The sequence below is a fragment of the Micromesistius poutassou genome (assembly GCF_964030765.1).
Source record: "Micromesistius poutassou genome assembly, chromosome: 5".
Taxonomy (NCBI): Eukaryota; Metazoa; Chordata; class Actinopteri; order Gadiformes; family Gadidae; genus Micromesistius; species Micromesistius poutassou.
Window position 1 is genome coordinate 837,293 of NC_140275.1, and position 19,433 is coordinate 856,725.

A 19,433-nucleotide genomic window follows, 5' to 3' on the forward strand; every position below is an offset into this window, starting at 1 on the left:
AAGAACAAATGTATGTGTGTGCGTGTGCGTGTGCGTGTGCGTGTGTGTGCGTGTGCGTGTGTGTGTGCTTGGCTTTTGTTTCTTTTATTATTATGACATTATCAAACGTTTGTGGGAAGTCAGTGTAATACTACGTGGTAGAGAGAGTGTAGAGAGAGTGGGTCCCTTACACAATCACACGCTTATCCAGGAGACGAAAACATGTTTATATGATCCTTACTGTTCTCACACACACACACACACACACACACACACACACACACACACACACACACACACACACACACACACACACACAATCTCAGAAGGCTCCACTATTTATTATAATTGAACCAATTATTCTAAACAGCGAACCGAATGTAATTGGTGTTCTTGTATTGAGAGCGTACAGAGTCAAAAGGAGGTCAAGCTAAAAGAAGCAGAGGGATGCCAGGTTACGGATATTTCTGACTCCCTTCCTGCGCTGAACGAAAACAACCGTAAAGGTTTGGAGTCTTGAGTAAGAAAGCATGACCATTTTTCTTCAATTTTTCTATGGACAAGGTTGGATTAAAACAGCATCAGTGTTTTTATGCAGAGTATATTAGCATCACAAGGTTATAGTTTTCCACTGTGCATGACAAAAGGAAATCCACAATAGCAGGTTTGTTTCACCTGTTGGTGTGTTCGTATCTCTGCATGGGTCTTCCAGTGGGGGTGGTCCTCTTAATTATCAAAGTGGTTTCCTTTATTGTCGAGGTTCAGCTGTGGTGGTTGGTGTTTTTTTTGTCTCTCTGGCAGCTTTAGTCAAGGATGTGCTGTGAAAAATACATTATTTCTTCTGTGGGCTTGTAACAACCCCTTTATAACTGTAACTGGCATACTGTGGTATTAGAATACATCTGCTGGATTCCCCGCACCCACTACTATTGAATAGTGAATAATGTCAATCAACAGTGGAACTGAGTAACGGTTTCCACAATGTCAATAAAGACAACGAAACAAACACTGAAAGGCATGACCTTGATACATGGGTTGGCTCGTTAAGATACACGTTCTTGATCCGTCAGTCAGACTGTCCCACGTCATGCTCTCAGATACATGATATTGATTGATGGAATTGTTGTTCAGTTTGTTGTTTTTATCCTGAACATTGACACACTGCACTTATCTGTTTTCACAATAAACAGCAATAGTACCATGAGCTTCAAAAGAACAGCAAGATTTCTTTCACGGAACAGCTCATCTGATACAATATGCGGTGCGAACATTGATAATATGGGTCACATCACCAGTTCTGACGTTCCCTGCTCACTCTCTCTGATTGCTTTTTGGCGGAGCATTGTCCCCTGTCTAATTTACATGTAATTTACATGCAGTGTGTAGAGAACCACGTTGGACCTGCAATATGATAAGATGAATAAACAATACTATCCTCAGTTGACAGCGCTACCGTCACTTCACTTCCACTTTCATCATCATGTCACACCAGCAATAATCCAGTCTTGTGCTTTGTACTTGAGACCTTTTCCAAGAAGGTAGTTTCACGTAAATTAAACGGCGCAAAAAAGAAAGAGGACAGCCCAGGGACATGGGCACGTGTAATGTTGTTCCTCTTAGTATGTGAAGGTTCATGGCTCTCAGCAGAGGGAGGAGGCAGCGTGTGAGGGGGAGGTGTCGAGTGTCGCTGCCCACCCACCCCCATGCTCTCTTCGTGTTGTGGTTGGGCTTGTGTGTATGTGCTTATGGGGGTTCAGACTGTGTTAGCTGGTGTTGTGTAGTTGAGGAGCATGGGGGATACATGCCCTTTACATTAACATGATATTAAGACACTTATTAAGACACTAAGACACTGTTATTAACCACTAGGATAACTCGTGTTAAGATGAACAGAAATAATACATAAAGTGAATAACATATGTATGCGTGTGTGTGTGTGTGTGTGTGTGTGTGTGTGTGTTTATGTGTCTGGGAAAATAGGGAATTTGAAAGTCCTTATTCATGAACCTGTGTGTGTGTGTGTGTGTGTGTGTGTACATTGTGTTCTGTGCAGTTCATCTGAATCTGGGACAGCCTATCCCTAGTTACCAGGCAGATATTGTCCAGACAGCAAGCACACACACACAAACACGCCCACACACACAGTTGGCCTGTGTATGGTGACAGTGTGGGGAGGCACTGTTGATAAAGGGGCTGGTTGAGACTGCAGCTTATCCATTTACATAAGCTGTGTGCAGGCTTGATAAGCTCTGCACTGAGCTGGTCCAGCAACACCACTTTTAAACTTGATCCTTACCTCTTTCATTCCACAACTCAACTGCATGGGCAGCTTGTGTGTGTGTGTGTGTGTGTGTGTGTGTGTGTGTGTGTGTGTGTGTGTGTGTGTGTGTGTGTGTGTGTGTGTGTGTGTGTGTGTGTGTGTGTGTGTGTGTGTGTGTGCCAGAAAGGGGGAAGCATCAGCTTGTCATTGTAGTTATACATTTGCAAGAGAGGAGGTATGCTTTTAATCCCATGCACAGTGTCGGTTTTACTTTCACTTCTTGTGTATGCTCAAAAGTCAAAAGTAAAGCAATCAACAGAGGGACAGTCAGATACACATACATGGCAAGGGGAAAGAGTGGGTGAATGTGCTGATTCATCAAGTTTCACTGGTCCACTTCATATTTTCTTCCATTCGTTAGCGTGCAAGGGCTGGTGCTGTTTTGCTGTCTCATGACTGTCATCTCTAGCAAGGGGAGGAGTCTCTGCCTGACACACTTCTCTCTCTTTATGATTCATCCCCCCTCCCTTCCTCACACACACACACACACACACACACACACACACACACACACACACACACACACACACACACACACCATCTTGATGGCTGGCTGTGTGTTTGTTGTGTTCTCTGTGTTGGACAAAGAGTGATTGACAAAGAACATGTAAGAGGAGTTCTAATGAGTCTCTGAGCACACACAGTGCGTCCTTTCGGTGAACCTTTCTTGATATGACTTGTGAACCAATGGGATGGCTGCTTTTGATCTGTCGTTCTGAAATTTGCGTGGGTCTTTTGAACCTGTGTACACGCTGTACTTTTTTGAAAGATGATAGGTTCATGACAACTGTGTTTTTCTGCATGTGTGTATCAAAGTATATAGTGGGATTGTATGCATTAATGACTTGTGCATGAATCCGAGGCAGTCCATGCCTTTAGTTTATGTTTTACGTTTCATCAAGAGAGAGTGTGTATGTGTGTGAATTGCTTATACATGTATATTGGTATGAATATGGACTGTGAGGTGTAGAGTATGTGTGATTGACTTTCTGTGTGTGTATGACTGGTTGTGTGTGTGTGTGTGTGTATGACTGGTTGTGTGTGTGTGTGTGTGTGTGTGTGTGTGTATGACTGGTTGTGTGTGTGTGTGTGTGTGTGTGTGTGTGTGTGTGTGACTGGTTGTGTGTGTGTGTGTGTGTGTGTGTGTGTCTGTGTGTGTGTATGACTGGTTGTGTGTGTGTGTGTTTGTGTGGTTCATATGTAAGAGCACTTATGTGCGTGTGCAGAGCAGATGTCCTGTGTCCATCAGACGGGCTGGTCTTTGTTGCTGCTCCCTCGTGCAGATGGGACGGCCACGTGCTGCTCTGTCTGCACAGGAGGACACGCCTCCGTCTCTGTGTTTCTGTCAATCGCCGCAGCAAGCCCCTCCCCTCGGCCACGTGGGCCCCGCCCCCTCCGTGACGACGAGGCTGCTATATTTGGGCATGAGGTGCATTCCTTACCGCAGGTTTACACACAAACACACACACACTGCCACACACACACACACACACACGCATACCCCTGCTGCACACTAAGGCAGTTTCTGTCTCCAACACTGATCATTTCTCACCACGCATTTTAAGACGTGCACATACATATTGTTCCAATCATGACATCCCCTTAATTAGCTCATTCCTCTCTACCTCCAAGGCCACAATTACAACGTTGCTCTCCTTCACACTTCTTCATCTCCTCTCTTCTTCTTCTTCTTCTTCTTCTTCCTGTCCTCATATTTACCCCTCTCTCCTGTTTGTATTTCTCTCTCTCTCTCTGCGTCTCAGTCCGTCTCTCTCCCTGGACTGGCTGTGGCCGGCTGGGTGTTGGGTTTCCTACTCATGTATTTAGTCTTGTGTTGAGGGTCTTGCTCTGCTTCCATACTGGGGCAACAGGAACGTTGGTGTGTGTGTGAGCGTGTGCTTCAGACCAAACAGGAAAACTGAATTCACATTCACGGGCCATCTTCCCTCTCTCTCTCTCTCTCTCTCTCTCTCTCTTTACCTCTCTCTCGCTCTACCTCTCTCTCTCTCTACCTCTCTCTACCTCTCTCTCTCTCCCCTTTTCTCTCCCACTTGCGGCCATGGTACCTCTTTCTCTCTGCTTAGTTTTTTATATTGTCGCTCTAAAACATTTTAAAAAGCTGTTTTTAAAAACCTTCCAAAAGTAAAGTACGTACAGTATGGGCGTGACAGAATGTATGTTTGATGTTTTACAGTATCCAGTACTTCTACTGGTCTGTTTTCTCTTACTGGTTACCCCCAAGAAACAAACAGAGGCCACATCCCACATAATGGTCATTTATACTGGGTAAACTGTAAAAGAAGGTTTAGATGAGACAACGTTTATTCAAGTTTTGTCGGGTAAAATGGGTTCAGAGTCTGAGTTTTGGCTAATAAACCTGTGCTTATCTCTCTCCCCCTCTTTGGCTCTCTCTCCCTCCCCCATACCGTTCTCTCTCCCTCACTCAAAAACATTGGAGCTGTTTGGCCCCAGGGCTTCCTGCTGCGGGTTGAGTTTAGTGTCAACAACCCAAAAGAACAATATTGCTCAACAAGCATGAGCTATCATCAAAGACCGGAGAGCCAAGTCAGTCCTCAATGTGAGTACCGTTGAGATGAAGACAGAGTTTAATGCTTCAGAAACTACCTTCCTTTAACCCCTGTGTGGATAGGTCAGGAATATGTGCTCAACGATAGCAGAGGATCCTTATGAACGTTAAAGAACCAGTTCGATTGAGTGGAAATGTTGAGCGCTATTCGTCAGTGACGAAAACCCCCAGGGTGCTGTTTGTCTCTAATCATCCACACACAAATCACTTTTCAAAGTCACGCTGAGAGTCGGCTTCAAAGTCAATGCCAAGAGTATCAATTTACTCCCAACCATCTCAGGATCACGTGCGGTAATTACCCAGGCAAGCACTTGAACGCTCACTCGTTTTTCCTGTTGTGAGGACCCTCATTTATCTTAGAGTTATCTGATGAAAAGAGCCTTTTACCCGAAAGATAATCTGTGTCAGATCTGTTGTTTAGGTGATTCTGAAATGGTGGGTTAGGGTTAGGGTTAGGTTAGCATTTTGAGTGGGACCCACCGTCGTAGAGAATATGCCAAACCTTTATGTTTAAAAAGAAGTCCATGAATTAACTAATGTTTTCATTGTAAATTCATGTTTGAAATGCTTTCTAGTTTAGCCAAAATTGTAGCAGCATTTTGTTGCTGCAATGTTGGTAAATACATTTGGTAATTTTGGGTAGTAATCTGGTCCTGAGACTAGACCATTTGAGAACCTCCGGTTTAGGGCGTAGAAGCTGCGGGCCTCTAAGGCCCTCTTATTGAGCTTACAAAGGAACGAATCAATCTCCGAGTCTGTTTACAGTGGAGTGGCAAGATTACAAAGTATACATTCACAGACACAAGAACGTGCACTTACACGTCAACAACCGTGCACCCTCGTCAACAATCACTCCAAATCCTGCTCAGTTATCACACACACAAAGACACACACACTCACACACATACACACACACACACACACACACACACTCACACTCACACACTCACACAAATAAACAAACCAAGAGATAACCTTTCTAGTGCTGACGGTAATACAAATTGCTATTAGTAGTCAGTTCTACAGAAAAGACCATTAAACAGTTACTGTATATAAGTCATACATTCGTAAACATATACACTATCCCACATGTGGGGATAAGTTACAGAGATAATTACTCCGGGTAGGACTACACTTTGGTTCAGGTTGTGTGACCTCCTTCACCTTAACAGTCATGGATTCCGAGCTATCTGGGCTAACATTAGCGTGGGAAACTGATCTCTTTCTCTGGCACCCTCCACCGAGACGCCGTACTGCATGCATCCAAAACAAGCTGGTCACATTTGAACAATGGTTTGAAGTGCATGCAAACAAAACATACACAATACAATAATTATGCACAAATAAACACACACACACACACACACACACACACACACACACACACACACACAGACACACACACACACACACACACACACACACACACACACACACACACACACACACAGACAGACAGACAGTAGTGTACTGTACTGCATGTTAACTTGTTTCTCGCTCAACAGCACTCTCTAGAGGCAGGCTGGTTTACTACACTCTCTAAATGGCTGCGTCATTGAAATGGACATTCGTTTCCATCTCTTGACTAGTGGCGCCCCATACGGGTGGGTTGTGGAGTCCGTGTGGCCCGGACAGACGCATACGTCCGCCCATCTGGCACCAGAGACTAAATAAGCCCACTGATTCACCGTCTGAGTCACGTTCCACGCTTTGGGGGATTGTTTCACCCTTTCAGTCATTGTCAAGTATGAGGTGGAGGAAGAATGGGAGATGCTTTTGGAGGTAGATAGATGAAGCACTCACACATACAGACTCAACACATTATAATGCTACCTTTGATCTTGTGGTTTTCAGATTGTCACGACACTAAATAGTCGCAGTAATTGCCTTTCTTTTGACAAGTAGTTTTCCTTTATTTAATATTTCTGGTTCGTTCCAAAGTTCCAATCAATAATAACACCATTGGGCCCTGATCTAGTTTAAATGGAAGCAACTTAATAACATCTCATCCCTTGTACGTTTTGTCCGGCCCTAATGTTCTATTCTCCTCTGAAATATGCGTTGTTCATTATTATGCATAATCAGGCCATATCTCAGCTCAAAAACAGATGCTGAAATATTTTCCTTGCTTACTGTGAGGTTGTTTTTAACATGATTATAGCTATAGATATGTGTAAGAGTAGACCAAAATCATTAGGCAAGAAGAAAAAGACAGCAATGATCTGGCTCATGAGACGCCACACACACACACACACACACACACACACACACACACACACACACACACACACACACACACACACACACACACACACACACAAACACACAAACCAATAAGACTCAGACACACACAGCTGCATAAAAGCACTCATAACTCCTATGAAATATTCATAGCGAGGGAAATCGCATGGCTCTAGGGTTTCCATGGCGTCATTGTGCGTGTTTCGGGTCGACGGTCGGCTTAAAAAAAAACAAAAAACGTATTACGAGACAGATGCCAGTAACACACCATGAACAATCCCCCCCCCCCCCCCCCTTTATAGCAGCCCTTATCAAAGACACACACGCACACACACACACACACACACACACACACACACACACACACACACACACACACACAGTATATAAGAGAGACTGGTTCCTGGAGTCCATCATGCTGAGATGGTCTCAGGTGGGGCTGGTCCGTCTAGCTTTAAGGTGGCAGGGCAGCCGGAGGGAGACCAGGAGACCAGGAGACCAGGAGGGAGACCACTGCCATAGTTTAGTCCAGTGCCACCCGCACACAGACCTGCTGGATCCTGGTTCTGCAGTAGTTGGAGGCGACGGGACCATCACACAACACAAAGAAGATGCCCAATGACCACCTCATCACTTCAGAGAATGACAGTAAGATCACACACACTCTCAATTCACGCTCAGGTTATTTTTTTTAAATAAAGCATTCTGTCATGTCAGTAACATTCTCTCATTCATCAACGCTCGTCCTTTAGGAATTCCATTTTGTGGTTCACGTTTCAATCATCAGTGCAAAGACCCACTGCAATGTGGAGAAAAAAATAAAATCATCACGATAGTTCAGAAGTATGTTTTTTTTGTTATGTTTTATGTATTATTTATGTGCTGAAGCTGTAAAGTTATCTTCTCTAAATCTGGGAGGACAAAAAAATAAAAGCAGAGTGTAAAAGCCCCCCCCCAAAAAAACCCAGACTAAATCGACCAGCAGACGGCAGAAAACAACAAACACGGCGACCCGACCTCTCGTTGGCATTCCGTTCCCTGGGCCACACGCTCAGGGTGAAGGGTGCAGCCCTGTGGGTGCTGCCCTCTGGCCCTTGGCTGCCTCCCCTCCCTCCCTGGGCCTTGTCTCACCTCGTATCAGCCCTTTGTCGGCCTCCTTTGTGCCTCCGATGCACATGGCAGTAATGAGCCACCAGCGCCGGCCGCTCCGGTTACATCCAAACGACACGTCAAAAAACACACAGACCTTCTCTTTGCAGGATGCAGATCCTACCTGCCCTCACGTCGTCGTCCCCCCCCTCACCCCAGTAGTGGGGTGGTGGTGTGTCTGCAGGCAGACCCTTAGTGAACGCTGCATTGGGGCGATGCAGGAAGCGATAGCGGTAGTTATTAAAAACTACATTGGTGAGGTTTTCCCAGGAAACAGAATAACAACTACATCTTGGATATTACTTTTACTAAGAATTATATAACACTAGAATATGTTTTAACATCATGCATAAATAAATTATATTATTTTGGTTTCTCTTACAGTTGGTATTGAACTGGAAGATTCGGGTAAGTGTCCTTGGAATGTCATTGTATTCATTATCATACCCTTCCCATTTATTTATCCTACCTGAATGAGTAGATCTATAAATAAATAGGGTGGTGATCCTTTTCTTTATTGGGAGACCGCTAATCCACCCTCCATGATTGTAAAGGGGTAAGTGGGCGGGGAGGAGGGCTGGCGGGGTGTTGGGAGGACCTGACAGCCACAGAGGTGATGGCAGGTGGCTGCCATTGTCCTCGTGTTCCCTCGTCCACCTCCGTGGCCCACAGCTCCACCGCTGCTCTGTGGATCCCCCCCGCTCTGTCTACACATCCCTTCTCTTTTCATCTCACGCTCATCCCACGTCCATGCACTTCCCTTTGTCCACCCATCACGACCTGTGTCCCCAATTATTGCTGGATTAGGAACACGAAAAGACATCAGAGAGAGAGAGAGAGACTGAGAGAGAGAGTGAGAGACTGAGAGACAGAGAGAGAGAGAGAGAGAGAGACATTAACATTCATGGCTTACAGAGAGAAGATCATTATGTTACTAGTATAACACGTCTGTCTTCAAAACAGGGGAAGGGGATGATACGCGTGATGGAAAACCCACCGTGGGGAGAAGGAGGAGGAGACGGATAGAAAGTAAAAAAGAGAGAAAGAAAGAGGATGGGAGAGAACGGGGTAGGAGAGGATCTAGAAACACACAACAAGCTGTTGACTCGAGGGGGAGAACAGAGAAAGAGAGCCAGAGGAAGAGAAGGAAAGACAGGGAGGAGAAGGCTGAACATGCACAGAGCCTGGACGAGTCCAAAGTAAACAGTAAAGACTTTGCTGCCAAGAGCAAGAAGAATCTGAAGAATGAAAAAACAAGGAGGAAAGGGAGTCCAAAGACAGACGTAGAGGAGGGAGATGCCAAGCAGCATCCGAGGAAGGGATGTGCCAAAGCAGAAGAGAATGAACAGGACACGGGTAAAAGAGCAGAGAAGAAGAAAGTGAATAAGAAGAAGCACCGCAAAAAAGTTGAAACCAGGTACCACAACCGGGCTAACAAATAGTTGCCCAACACAGCATCCATTTTACCCATGCCTATTACTAGATATGTGTCCCTGTTTTCAAACAACCCTGTGTCTCTGCCTCAGCTCAGAGCAAGAATCAAGTGAAGAAGATGGAGATCAGGAGGTGGAGGGAGAGGAGGAGGAGGTGGAAGAGGAGAAGAAGGAGAAGGAGGTGAGGCCAGAGACCCTCACCCCAGAGGAGCTGGAGAAGCTGAAGGAGGCAGTGGACGACAGGAAGAAGCTGATCCAAGCGTTAAGGGGGAAGCCCTGGCCTATGAAGAAGAAACACGCCACATTGAGGTCAGCTCATCACAAGTTCACAATGTCATCCTGGCTAGTGTTTCGAGTTTGAGTTTCCCATTTTAGCTGCAATCAATTAAATCAATTCCACAGTGGCACACAACCATGGCTGATTTCAGCTCCACATGTCCACTTGTATTGTCCACTAATATAGTGATAACCTCTTGCAGAGAGTCCCAGGAGTTCTTAGAGAAATATGAGGGAGCGCTGGGCAAAGGAAAAGGCCAGAAATTCTACGCATACAAAGTCATGATGAACAAGGTCAGACGGTGAATCAGATCGGCTGGACTGGAGGCCAATTAGTAGATTATGAAATGCCACCAGAGTTTTAATTGAAATCCGACATGTTATTTTTAATATGTATGTGAATGTCTTGTATCTTTTAGAAATGGATGAAGTTTAAAAGGGACTTTGAAAACTTCACAGCTGCTTGTATTCCATGGGAGATGAAAATCAAGGAGATTGAAAGTAATTATGCAAACTACATAAATATTGTTCCAGCCTCTTGCTTCCCTTCTAACTTTATAAAGGTATTTTAATTGACAGTAATTATGCAAATGAAATATATATTCTTCAAGCCTCTTGCTTCTCATCCAACTCTAACTTTGTCAAAGTGTTTTAATTAAAGTAATTATGCAAATTACATAAATATTCCGGAAGCCTCTTGCTTATCTAAATCTAACTTTGTAAAGGTATTTTAATTGCTGCAATGGAAAGTTAAATATACAATAAAAAGCCAACAAAACGTTCTGTTTTCCAGGCCACTTTGGCTCATCGGTGGCCTCCTATTTCATATTTCTGAGGTGGATGTACGGCATCAACCTGATCCTGTTCGGTCTCACCTTTGGGCTGGTCATGGTACCGGAAGTCAGTGCTTTCGTTTGATATATTCAAACAGTATTCAAGCTTTAGTCCCAGGCAGCTCAGCGTCTATCTGTCGTCCACAGGTTACATGCAAATCACATTCAGACGTCTTGCTTTTGTCCACCTTCCACAGGCCTTAATGGGCAGGCCGTACGGCAGCATGCCCAGAAAGACTGTCCCCCGGGCCGACGAGACCAGTGCCATGGACTTTGCCGTTCTCTGGGACTTTGGGGTCAGTAGTGTTTCTGTACAGCTTTAATACTGGCCATGCGTTCTTCCAGCACAGCTCTTAAGATATTACAAATCTTCATGCCTAATTTGATGAATGAATCTTTTGATTGTTCAGCACCATTCAATAACTACAAAGTCTTAAACGAATGCCGTGTTACAGGGTTATGCCCAGTACTCAGTGCTCTTCTATGGTTACTACAATAGTCAGCGCGCTATTGGCTGGCTGAAGTTCCGCATGCCCCTCTCTTACTTCCTGGTCGGTGTGGGTACGGTGGCCTACAGTTACATGGTGGTCATCAGAAAGTAAATATTTCACCTGTACAAGCACACATTGTCAGATATTCTATCTGTCAAGCTTAAGCATCCATGAAAAATGCATTTGGTTTACAGAATGGCACGCAATGCCAATGAAACCGGGGGAGGGGATGGAAACAGTTTCAACTTCAGCTGGAAGATGTTCACCAGCTGGGACTACCTGATAGGGAACCCTGAGACCGCCGACAACAAGTTCGCCTCCATCACCACCAGCTTCAAGGTCAGAGCGCCTCAAAACGTCTCTGTGCTCTCTACTTGTGATGTGACATTATCTTATCCTAGCTATCTTCGTTGTATACGGGGAAGGGGTTTACCTAGTGATTGTTAGTGCTTGGCACTTCTATGAACGTCCTTACTGTATTGACAGAGATATACTGTTGTTTCTCCTTCTTCTGACAAATACACTTATTGTCAGTCGCTTTGGATAAAAGTGTCTGCTAAATGCACTAAATATAAATGTAAACGTAAACATAGTGACGGGTGCTTTTGGGTGTTCTGTATGCGTTATGGAGAATGTGAGCTAGATACACGACGTATTCTGTAACCTGTAACCATTTTGTTTGATTCCAGGAGGCCATCTTGGAGGAGCAAGAGAGCAGGAAGGACGACAACATCCACCTGACGCGCTTCCTGCGGGTTCTCGCCAACTTCCTGGTCCTGTGCTGCCTGGCGGGCAGCGGCTACCTCATCTACTTCGTCGTGCGGCGCTCGCAGAAGTTTGCCCTGGATGGGTTTGAGAACCACACCTGGTGGGAGCGGAATGAGGTACACCTGATGTACGCTACCTTCGAGAGAGAAACCTAAGCTGGAGCCCAAAGGGTGCGTTCCTTCATGGGTCGTACAGGACACACAAGCTCCTGTAAGTCTGAGGTGCGTGTGTCCCTTCAGGTGAACATGGTCATGTCCCTGCTGGGCATGTTCTGCCCCATGCTGTTTGACGTCATCAGCGCGCTGGAGAACTACCATCCCCGCGTCGCACTGCAGTGGCAGCTGGGCCGTATCTTTGCCTTATTCCTGGGCAATCTGTACACCTTCATCATCGCACTCATGGACGAGATCAACCTCAAGGTGAGCAACGGAGTGGCAGCACCTAGAACAACGTGTATGTGTCTTTAGATGGCGGTTCTCATGAGGCACCGTTTGTTTGCCCTCTCAGAGAAAAGAGGAGGAGGTGGTTCAGTTCAACATGACCATGTGGGAGGCTAGTCTGCATAATAACACCGCCTCAGACAACAGCACCGCCCCCCCCCTGTTCCCCCACCCTGCCGATGTCCCCCGAGGCCCCTGCTGGGAGACCATGGTGGGTCAGGTGAGTGTCCGTCACGCTGTACACATGGGGGGGCCGTCATCAATTTAGGATTCACACGTTTTATAATGTGAGTAACTGTGTATATGTCTGATTGATGGATATATGTCAAGTGGTAAGAGATGCAATACTCTGACAAGACAAAAGCCCTGTCCCAAGTCTCCCCCTTCCCCTAGATTTCAGCCCTAACCCGATTTCAGCCCTAACCCGATTTCAGCCCTAACCCGATTTCAGCCCTAACCCGATTTCAGCCCTAATCCGATTTCAGCCCTAACCCGATTTCAGCCCTAACCCGATTTCAGCCCTAACCCGATTTCAGCCCTAACCCGATTTCAGCCCTAACCCGATTTCAGCCCTAACCCGATTTCAGCCCTAACCCGATTTCAGCCCTAACCCGATTTCAGCCCTAACCCGATTTCAGCCCTAACCCGATTTCAGCCCTAACCCGATTTCAGCCCTAACCCGATTTCAGCCCTAATCCGATTTCAGCCCTAACCCGATTTCAGCCCTAACCCGATTTCAGCCCTAACCCGATTTCAGCCCTAACCCGATTTCAGCCCTAACCCTAGATTTCTCGCATTCCCTCGAAGGCGTAGGGTGTCCCAATACTTAAGGGAGCAAGGGGGGGTGCTGTTTTTCCCCTTAAAATCAACCCTTGAACGCTAGCCAGCTCGGGAGCTGACTTGCAGCTGAGGGCACTCAAAGCCAAGTGTTCTTGTTAAGGGGAGAGAAATGGGACTGGGCCTGAGTGTACGTGTGGCTCCTTCTCTTTAGGAGTTTGTGAGACTCATCATCTCGGACACGATGACCACGTACATCACTCTGCTGATCGGGGACTTCCTGAGAGCCGTTCTCGTTCGTTTCCTCAACTACTGCTGGTGCTGGGACCTGGAGGCGGGATTTGTGAGACACCGGTTCTGAATCGTCAAAAGGATTGAGGTCCGAAATCAAAACATTACATGAAGAACCCTCAAACTATTTTCCTCATCATGTTTTTTCAATCCCTTTTAAAAGCCATCCTACTCCGAGTTTGACGTGAGCGGGAACGTTCTGGGATTGATCTTCAATCAAGGAATGATTTGGTAGGCCACTTAGAAATCATACTTTATAAACCAATCGTACAATTTGATAGAAACGCTGTTACACACCGTTTCAGTCGGTGGTGGTCTGGTGTGTTTCATTCATCAAAATTTACAATTTGTTTCAAAATGTGATTGGGTCATTATAAGTCACTCATTGTGCGTTCTACCTCCTAACCCCGCCCTCCAGGATGGGGGCGTTCTACGCGCCGTGCCTGCCGGCCCTCAACGTCCTGCGGCTCCACGTCTCCATGTACCTCCAGTGCTGGGCCGTCATGTGCTGCAACGTGCCCCAGGAGCGCGTCTTCAAGGCCTCGGGCTCCAACAACTTCTACATGGCCATGCTGCTGGTCATCCTCTTCCTGTCCACGCTGCCCGCCATCTACACCATCGTCACCATCCCGCCCTCCTTCGACTGCGGCCCCTTCAGGTGGGACCTCTCGTGGTTCTTATCAAGACGGTGGTGGACGTGATGGTGGGCACCGGTCCCAGTCTGTCAGGGGATCCGTGCACACGATCCCGATGCCCGATGACCGATACGCCGATACCGATTTTTTTTCAGCCTTAGCTGATGACCGATACGCCGATACCGATTTTCTTGAGCCGATATTTGGAGCCGATTCTGCTTTTGCTCCCTCAGTTGACATCATAAAAATGACACAATGATGGTGACAAATGTTACAAGTCTCAATTTAAAAAAGGAACATTAATTTAACTGTCTGTAAATCATGGCGTGAATTTTTTTTTTTTTTAATCGGCGAAAAAAAACGGCCGATACACGTAAACAAACGCAAATATCGGCCGATATGTCGGTCGATCACTAGTGCACAACACCACTGATCACTAGTTACTAGATCACTGGTGTGCACTGATCCCTCGATGCAGTGGGAAGGCGCGCATGTTCGACGTCATCCAGGAGACCCTGGAGTCGGACTTCCCCGCCTGGTTCGGTAAAGTGTTCAGCTACGCCTCCAACCCGGGCCTCGTGCTGCCCTTCATGCTCCTCATGGTGTGAGTACAACTCCAAGAAGATTTCAGCACTTTGTATTTTCACTCTCACATGGTCCTGACCAATGTCCAATGTTTTTTTTTTTTGTTTGTTGCCAGATTGGCCATCTATTATTTACAATCCACATCCAAAAGCTACAAAGAAGCTAACGTGGAGCTAAAGAGGAAGCTTCAGATGGTAACTTATTAAAATTATATTATTATACTATTCGACATGGTTTTCCATGGCTGCAACTAAACTGACCTCCACCAGATGGCAGCAGAGTACGTCGTAATGCCCCACGCTCTCTCACGTGGCGATAGCGATGGGGAAATGCGTAGGAAAAAGTGGTCTTAAATGTTACAAACATGCGTGACGGCTTTCACATAGGCCTAAGTGTCTAATTGGTCGTTCAATTAACCAGCAAAACGAGGAGAATAAGAAGAAGAACAAGCGCGCGGCGCTGAAGGCTGCCATGGAGCTGGAGGAGGCCAGGAAGGCCCCGTCTCCCCGCGCTGCGGAGCAACGCGTCACGCCTCCACACCAACACCGCCATGGTAACAACCGGGTCACTGTCAACGTGTGAACGAACCGTCTGTCCACCATGATCTTGGCTGTGCTGATGCATATCTAGCTATTATCATTATCATTATCGTTATCATTCATGCAAGAAAACCATGAAGTAAGGGAGCGTAACTCCACGTGAAACGTTCTGTTCGTCACGTGACCAAATGTTACCCGCCATATCCCCCCCCCCCCCCCCACCTCGACAGACAGGGCAGGTAGCCGAGCGGGGAGCTGCAGCTCAGACCAGGGCCGGGCCGGCGGCGAGGCCCCGGCTCCGCTCACCACGGGGCCAAGCATCGGGCGGAGTCATCCCGCCGTCGCCTCCGCCTCCGCCTCCGCCTCCTCCTCCCGCGGTCGCCATGCCAACCAGGGAACCCCGCCGGCCGCCGGGTACCCGCCGACCGGAACCCCGAGGCAGAGCGAACCCGCCAGGCTGCAGGGAGTCACGAGCACGCAGAGACGGTGGTGAGGGTGTGTGTGTGTGTGTGTGTGTGGGGGTGTGTGTGTGTGTGTGTGTGTGTGTGTGTGTGTGTGTGTGTGTGTGTGTGTGTGTGTGTGTAGATGTGTGTGTGTGTGTGTGTGTGTGTGTAGATGTGTGTGTGTGTGTGTGTGTGTAGATGTGTGTGTGTGTGTGTGTGTGGGTGTGTGTGTGTGTGCGTGTAGATGTGTGTGTGTGTGTGTGTGTGTGTGTGCGTGTGTGTGGGGGTGTGTGTGTATATGTGTGTGTGTGTGTGTGTGTGTGTGTGTGTGTGTGTGGATGTGTGTGTGTGTGTGTGTGTGTGTGTGTAGATGTGTGGGGGTGTGGGGGTGTGTGTGTGTGTGTGTAAATGTGTGTGTGTGTGTGTGTGTGTGTGTGTGGGTGTGTGTGTGTGTGGGGGTGTGTGTGTGTGTGGGGGGGGGTGTGTGTGCGTGTGTGTGTGTGTGTGTGTGTGTGTGTGTGTGTGTGTGTGTGTGTGTGTGTAGATGTGTGTGTGCGTGTGTGTGGGGGTGTGTGTGTGTGTGGGGGGGGGTGTGTGTGCGTGTGTGTGTGTGTGTGTGTGTGTGTGTGTGTGTGTGTGTGTGTGTGTGTAGATGTGTGTGCGTGTGTGTGTGTGCGTGCGTGCGTGCGTGCGTGCGTGCGTGCGTGCGTGTGCACTTGGATCAGAATATGTTATGTGGAGTCGTGCTGGTAACTTGTGATGGCTGACATTAGAATAGAACATTTGTGAGGTTATTTGTCCTTTCAAATGTTTCTTGTATTCTTATGTAGTGCATTTTTTTATTGCATTAATCATTTTGAAATTAAAAATATGAGACAAAAAAATGGACCCCTCCATTATGAGTCAAACATGTTTATTATGTATTTAATTTATTTTAATGATTGTATTTGTATGTTTGTAGATATTTTCCAAATACCAATTTGAATTTTCTAAACAGATTTCTAAAGTCCTACTGTTACGAGCTCGGTCGAGGGAAGCAACACTGAGTACGCAAACAAGGAAAGAAAACTATGTTTATTGTAACACAAAAACGAAGGGAACTCAAAATGGTGTCGCTTTTCTAAATCCTCCAGTAGATTCCATAACTCCTGAAGTCCTTTTCTACAATTTCAGACAATCTGTCCTTCTCTTGATCCTCAAACATGACAACTAGACTGGTGTCGTTCAGAATGATACGTTTTACCTCAAAAGGTGGCAGACTTTTTAATTATTATTTTTTATTTTATTATTATTATTTTTTATTATTATTATTTTTTCTTTCTTTTGTTTTCTCTTTCTTTGATAATGTGTGTGTACGTATGAGTATGTATTATGTGTACCCTTGGTGGGTGGGATCGGGGTTGTCTGTATAATTGTACTGTGAGCATTCTGTGGGCCGGGGGGGGGGGGTAACGAGGTAACAAGGAGGAAGGTAATGAGGAGGAAGGTAACGAGGAGGAAGGAGGGGCAGGAGGAGGAACTCCAGGGGCACCTGGAAAACATGGAACAGATCTGGGACATAATCAGACCTATTCCTTACAAAAACTACAAAAAGATTTATCTTTGCAATTTTCATAAATAAATGTAACCATGGCATAAATGTTATGCTGTTTAACTAATATGCGACCTTTATTGACCTAAAAAATAATTGATGATCTAAAATGACCAGTCAACCAACCTAGAATACAAATGGACTTGAAAGTTGGAGACTTTCCAACTCTTTACAAATTAAAAACTATTTTCCTTTCTCGTCCAGGTTCCACAAGACTGATAACAAGATCAGTTGTTTTATTAGAAGTAGTAGTTGTAAGTATATGAAATGGCTAGTACTACTACTACTTCTATTGCTCTTGGTTGTTCTTCTGCTGATTTATTTAATATCACATAATTTTCAAGTCAACTAACATCTATAATTTCCGTGAATTGTCACTCTTAGCCCAAACAGCTGAAGTTATTTGGAAAGCTTCCTAACTGGTTGTCTACACACTCTGTGCACAAATCACAGCCCAAACAACCCCGTTGTAGCTACTTTATGAATATTTGTTATCAGAGTAGAGATCCGACAGTGGAAACTAATTCTCCCTGGCCCCGGGAGTGCTGGTCACTCAGCATACTGTTCTCTGATGACGGATCCTGTGTCCTAACAAATCATTTTGATCCTCTATGTTCCTCAGCCAATGTGTCAATCACCTCCTGCAGCTATTTCATCACCGGCTTACGTTACCCGATAAGGATCTCTGTCTGGGATTAACTGGTCTGCCTTTTACCATATAATGCCATCTATTTGGTAATGTAATGCAATTGTGATCATTCATATTTCACTGTTCACTTGTTGTCAAAATGGGTCTCAATATATTGAATTCATGAACTCATAATTAAGTCAATCCTAATCTTTTAACCATTCTGCTCAACGAGAGTTCACCCACTCCAGAAATGGTATTGGAGCAATTTCAATTAATGCTCAGGATCTATTCATGAGCACAACTATATTGTGAGAGAACTGAAGAATTAATGTAATATATTTCTTATTTATTCTTCTCTTCTATAATGTGGAGCTTTTGTAATCCTCCAGCGCTCTGCTCTCCCTCACCTGGGGGACTGGACCCCCTGATACCATCTCTCTCTGGCTGCTCCCGGTTCAGAGGAACAATACTGCCCAGCGGCGGCGTCTCCATTACCCCGATACCAGCACTGTGTGCCGCAGACCAGCCTCTCTTATTCAGCACCAGGAGCGACCAGTAAGAGGGCAGCGAGACGTCACCGCTTCACACAAACTGATTTCATTCCATGGAGGGGGGGGGGGGGGGGGGGCGTCCAGCAGGGGCGGCTGATTATGAAGTGTTTTGGAGTTTGAGTTTGAATTTAATAAATGATTTGATACAGGAGAGAGCAGGCGCTAGTAGAAAACACTGCACAGAGCTGAGAGCCTGACGTGTTCTCCAGTCTGAACGGCTTCTGGAAGGTCTGGCAGTCCATGAAAGATAAGAGGAGAGAGTGTCAGGGATGGAAGGTTCTGGAGGAATAGGGGAGCTCAGCGAGGAGGGGGGTGGTTCATGGAGGGGGTGGAGGAGGGAGAGGGGGGTGGGGGGGGGGGGGGGGGGGGGTAGCGTGTGGCCCCTGCACTTTCAGGCAGCAGCTACCGACAAGTGTGTTGTGTGACGCTCTTTGTTGGAGCTGCAGCCCCTGTCTCCTATTTCCATTAATTATTGATCTGGTCACATCTGACATTTGACCATAGCCCCCCCCCCCCCAATGAAGTAACCACAGAAACGGCAACAGGCCGCTGGCGTACACTGCATGGTACATGTTTCCACTCAGCCTTCTGCTCGTCCCCGAGCCCCCTCTGGAGCCTCGTCGTGTTCTCTAACCCTTAGGATCATTGACTGTGAACGGGGGTAATCCTGTGTTTCAATGCGTTCAGTTAGATTATTAGTTGTACACTTAACCGTCTGGGTTATAGCGGTGAATGTATTCACAAACGGCTCTAATTATTTAAATTGAAGTGTCTGCTGATACACCTAATTATATTACACAGAAAATGTGTTTTACTTTTTCATTTGCTCTCAGACGTCAGTGAACTGAACATCAACACTAAATTACTATGAAG

General features: G+C 46.2%; 1 protein-coding gene across 1 annotated transcript; it reads left to right on the forward strand.

Annotated features, from left to right (window-relative positions):
• Nucleotides 1-7,639: 7,639 nt before the first annotated feature.
• Nucleotides 7,640-15,837, forward strand: tmc1 (transmembrane channel-like 1; the record flags this gene model as incomplete). Its single annotated transcript, XM_084468877.1, has 20 exons — nucleotides 7,640-7,775; nucleotides 8,661-8,684; nucleotides 9,240-9,693; nucleotides 9,803-10,018; nucleotides 10,189-10,279; nucleotides 10,405-10,486; nucleotides 10,779-10,885; nucleotides 11,016-11,114; nucleotides 11,274-11,416; nucleotides 11,504-11,648; nucleotides 11,999-12,193; nucleotides 12,317-12,496; nucleotides 12,585-12,737; nucleotides 13,509-13,637; nucleotides 13,749-13,816; nucleotides 14,004-14,243; nucleotides 14,699-14,824; nucleotides 14,921-14,999; nucleotides 15,226-15,358; nucleotides 15,575-15,837. The coding sequence occupies exons 1-20, from the start codon at nucleotides 7,739-7,741 to the stop codon at nucleotides 15,835-15,837; spliced, it is 2,964 nt and encodes a 987-aa protein (XP_084325003.1). The 5' UTR covers nucleotides 7,640-7,738.
• Nucleotides 15,838-19,433: the final 3,596 nt, after the last annotated feature.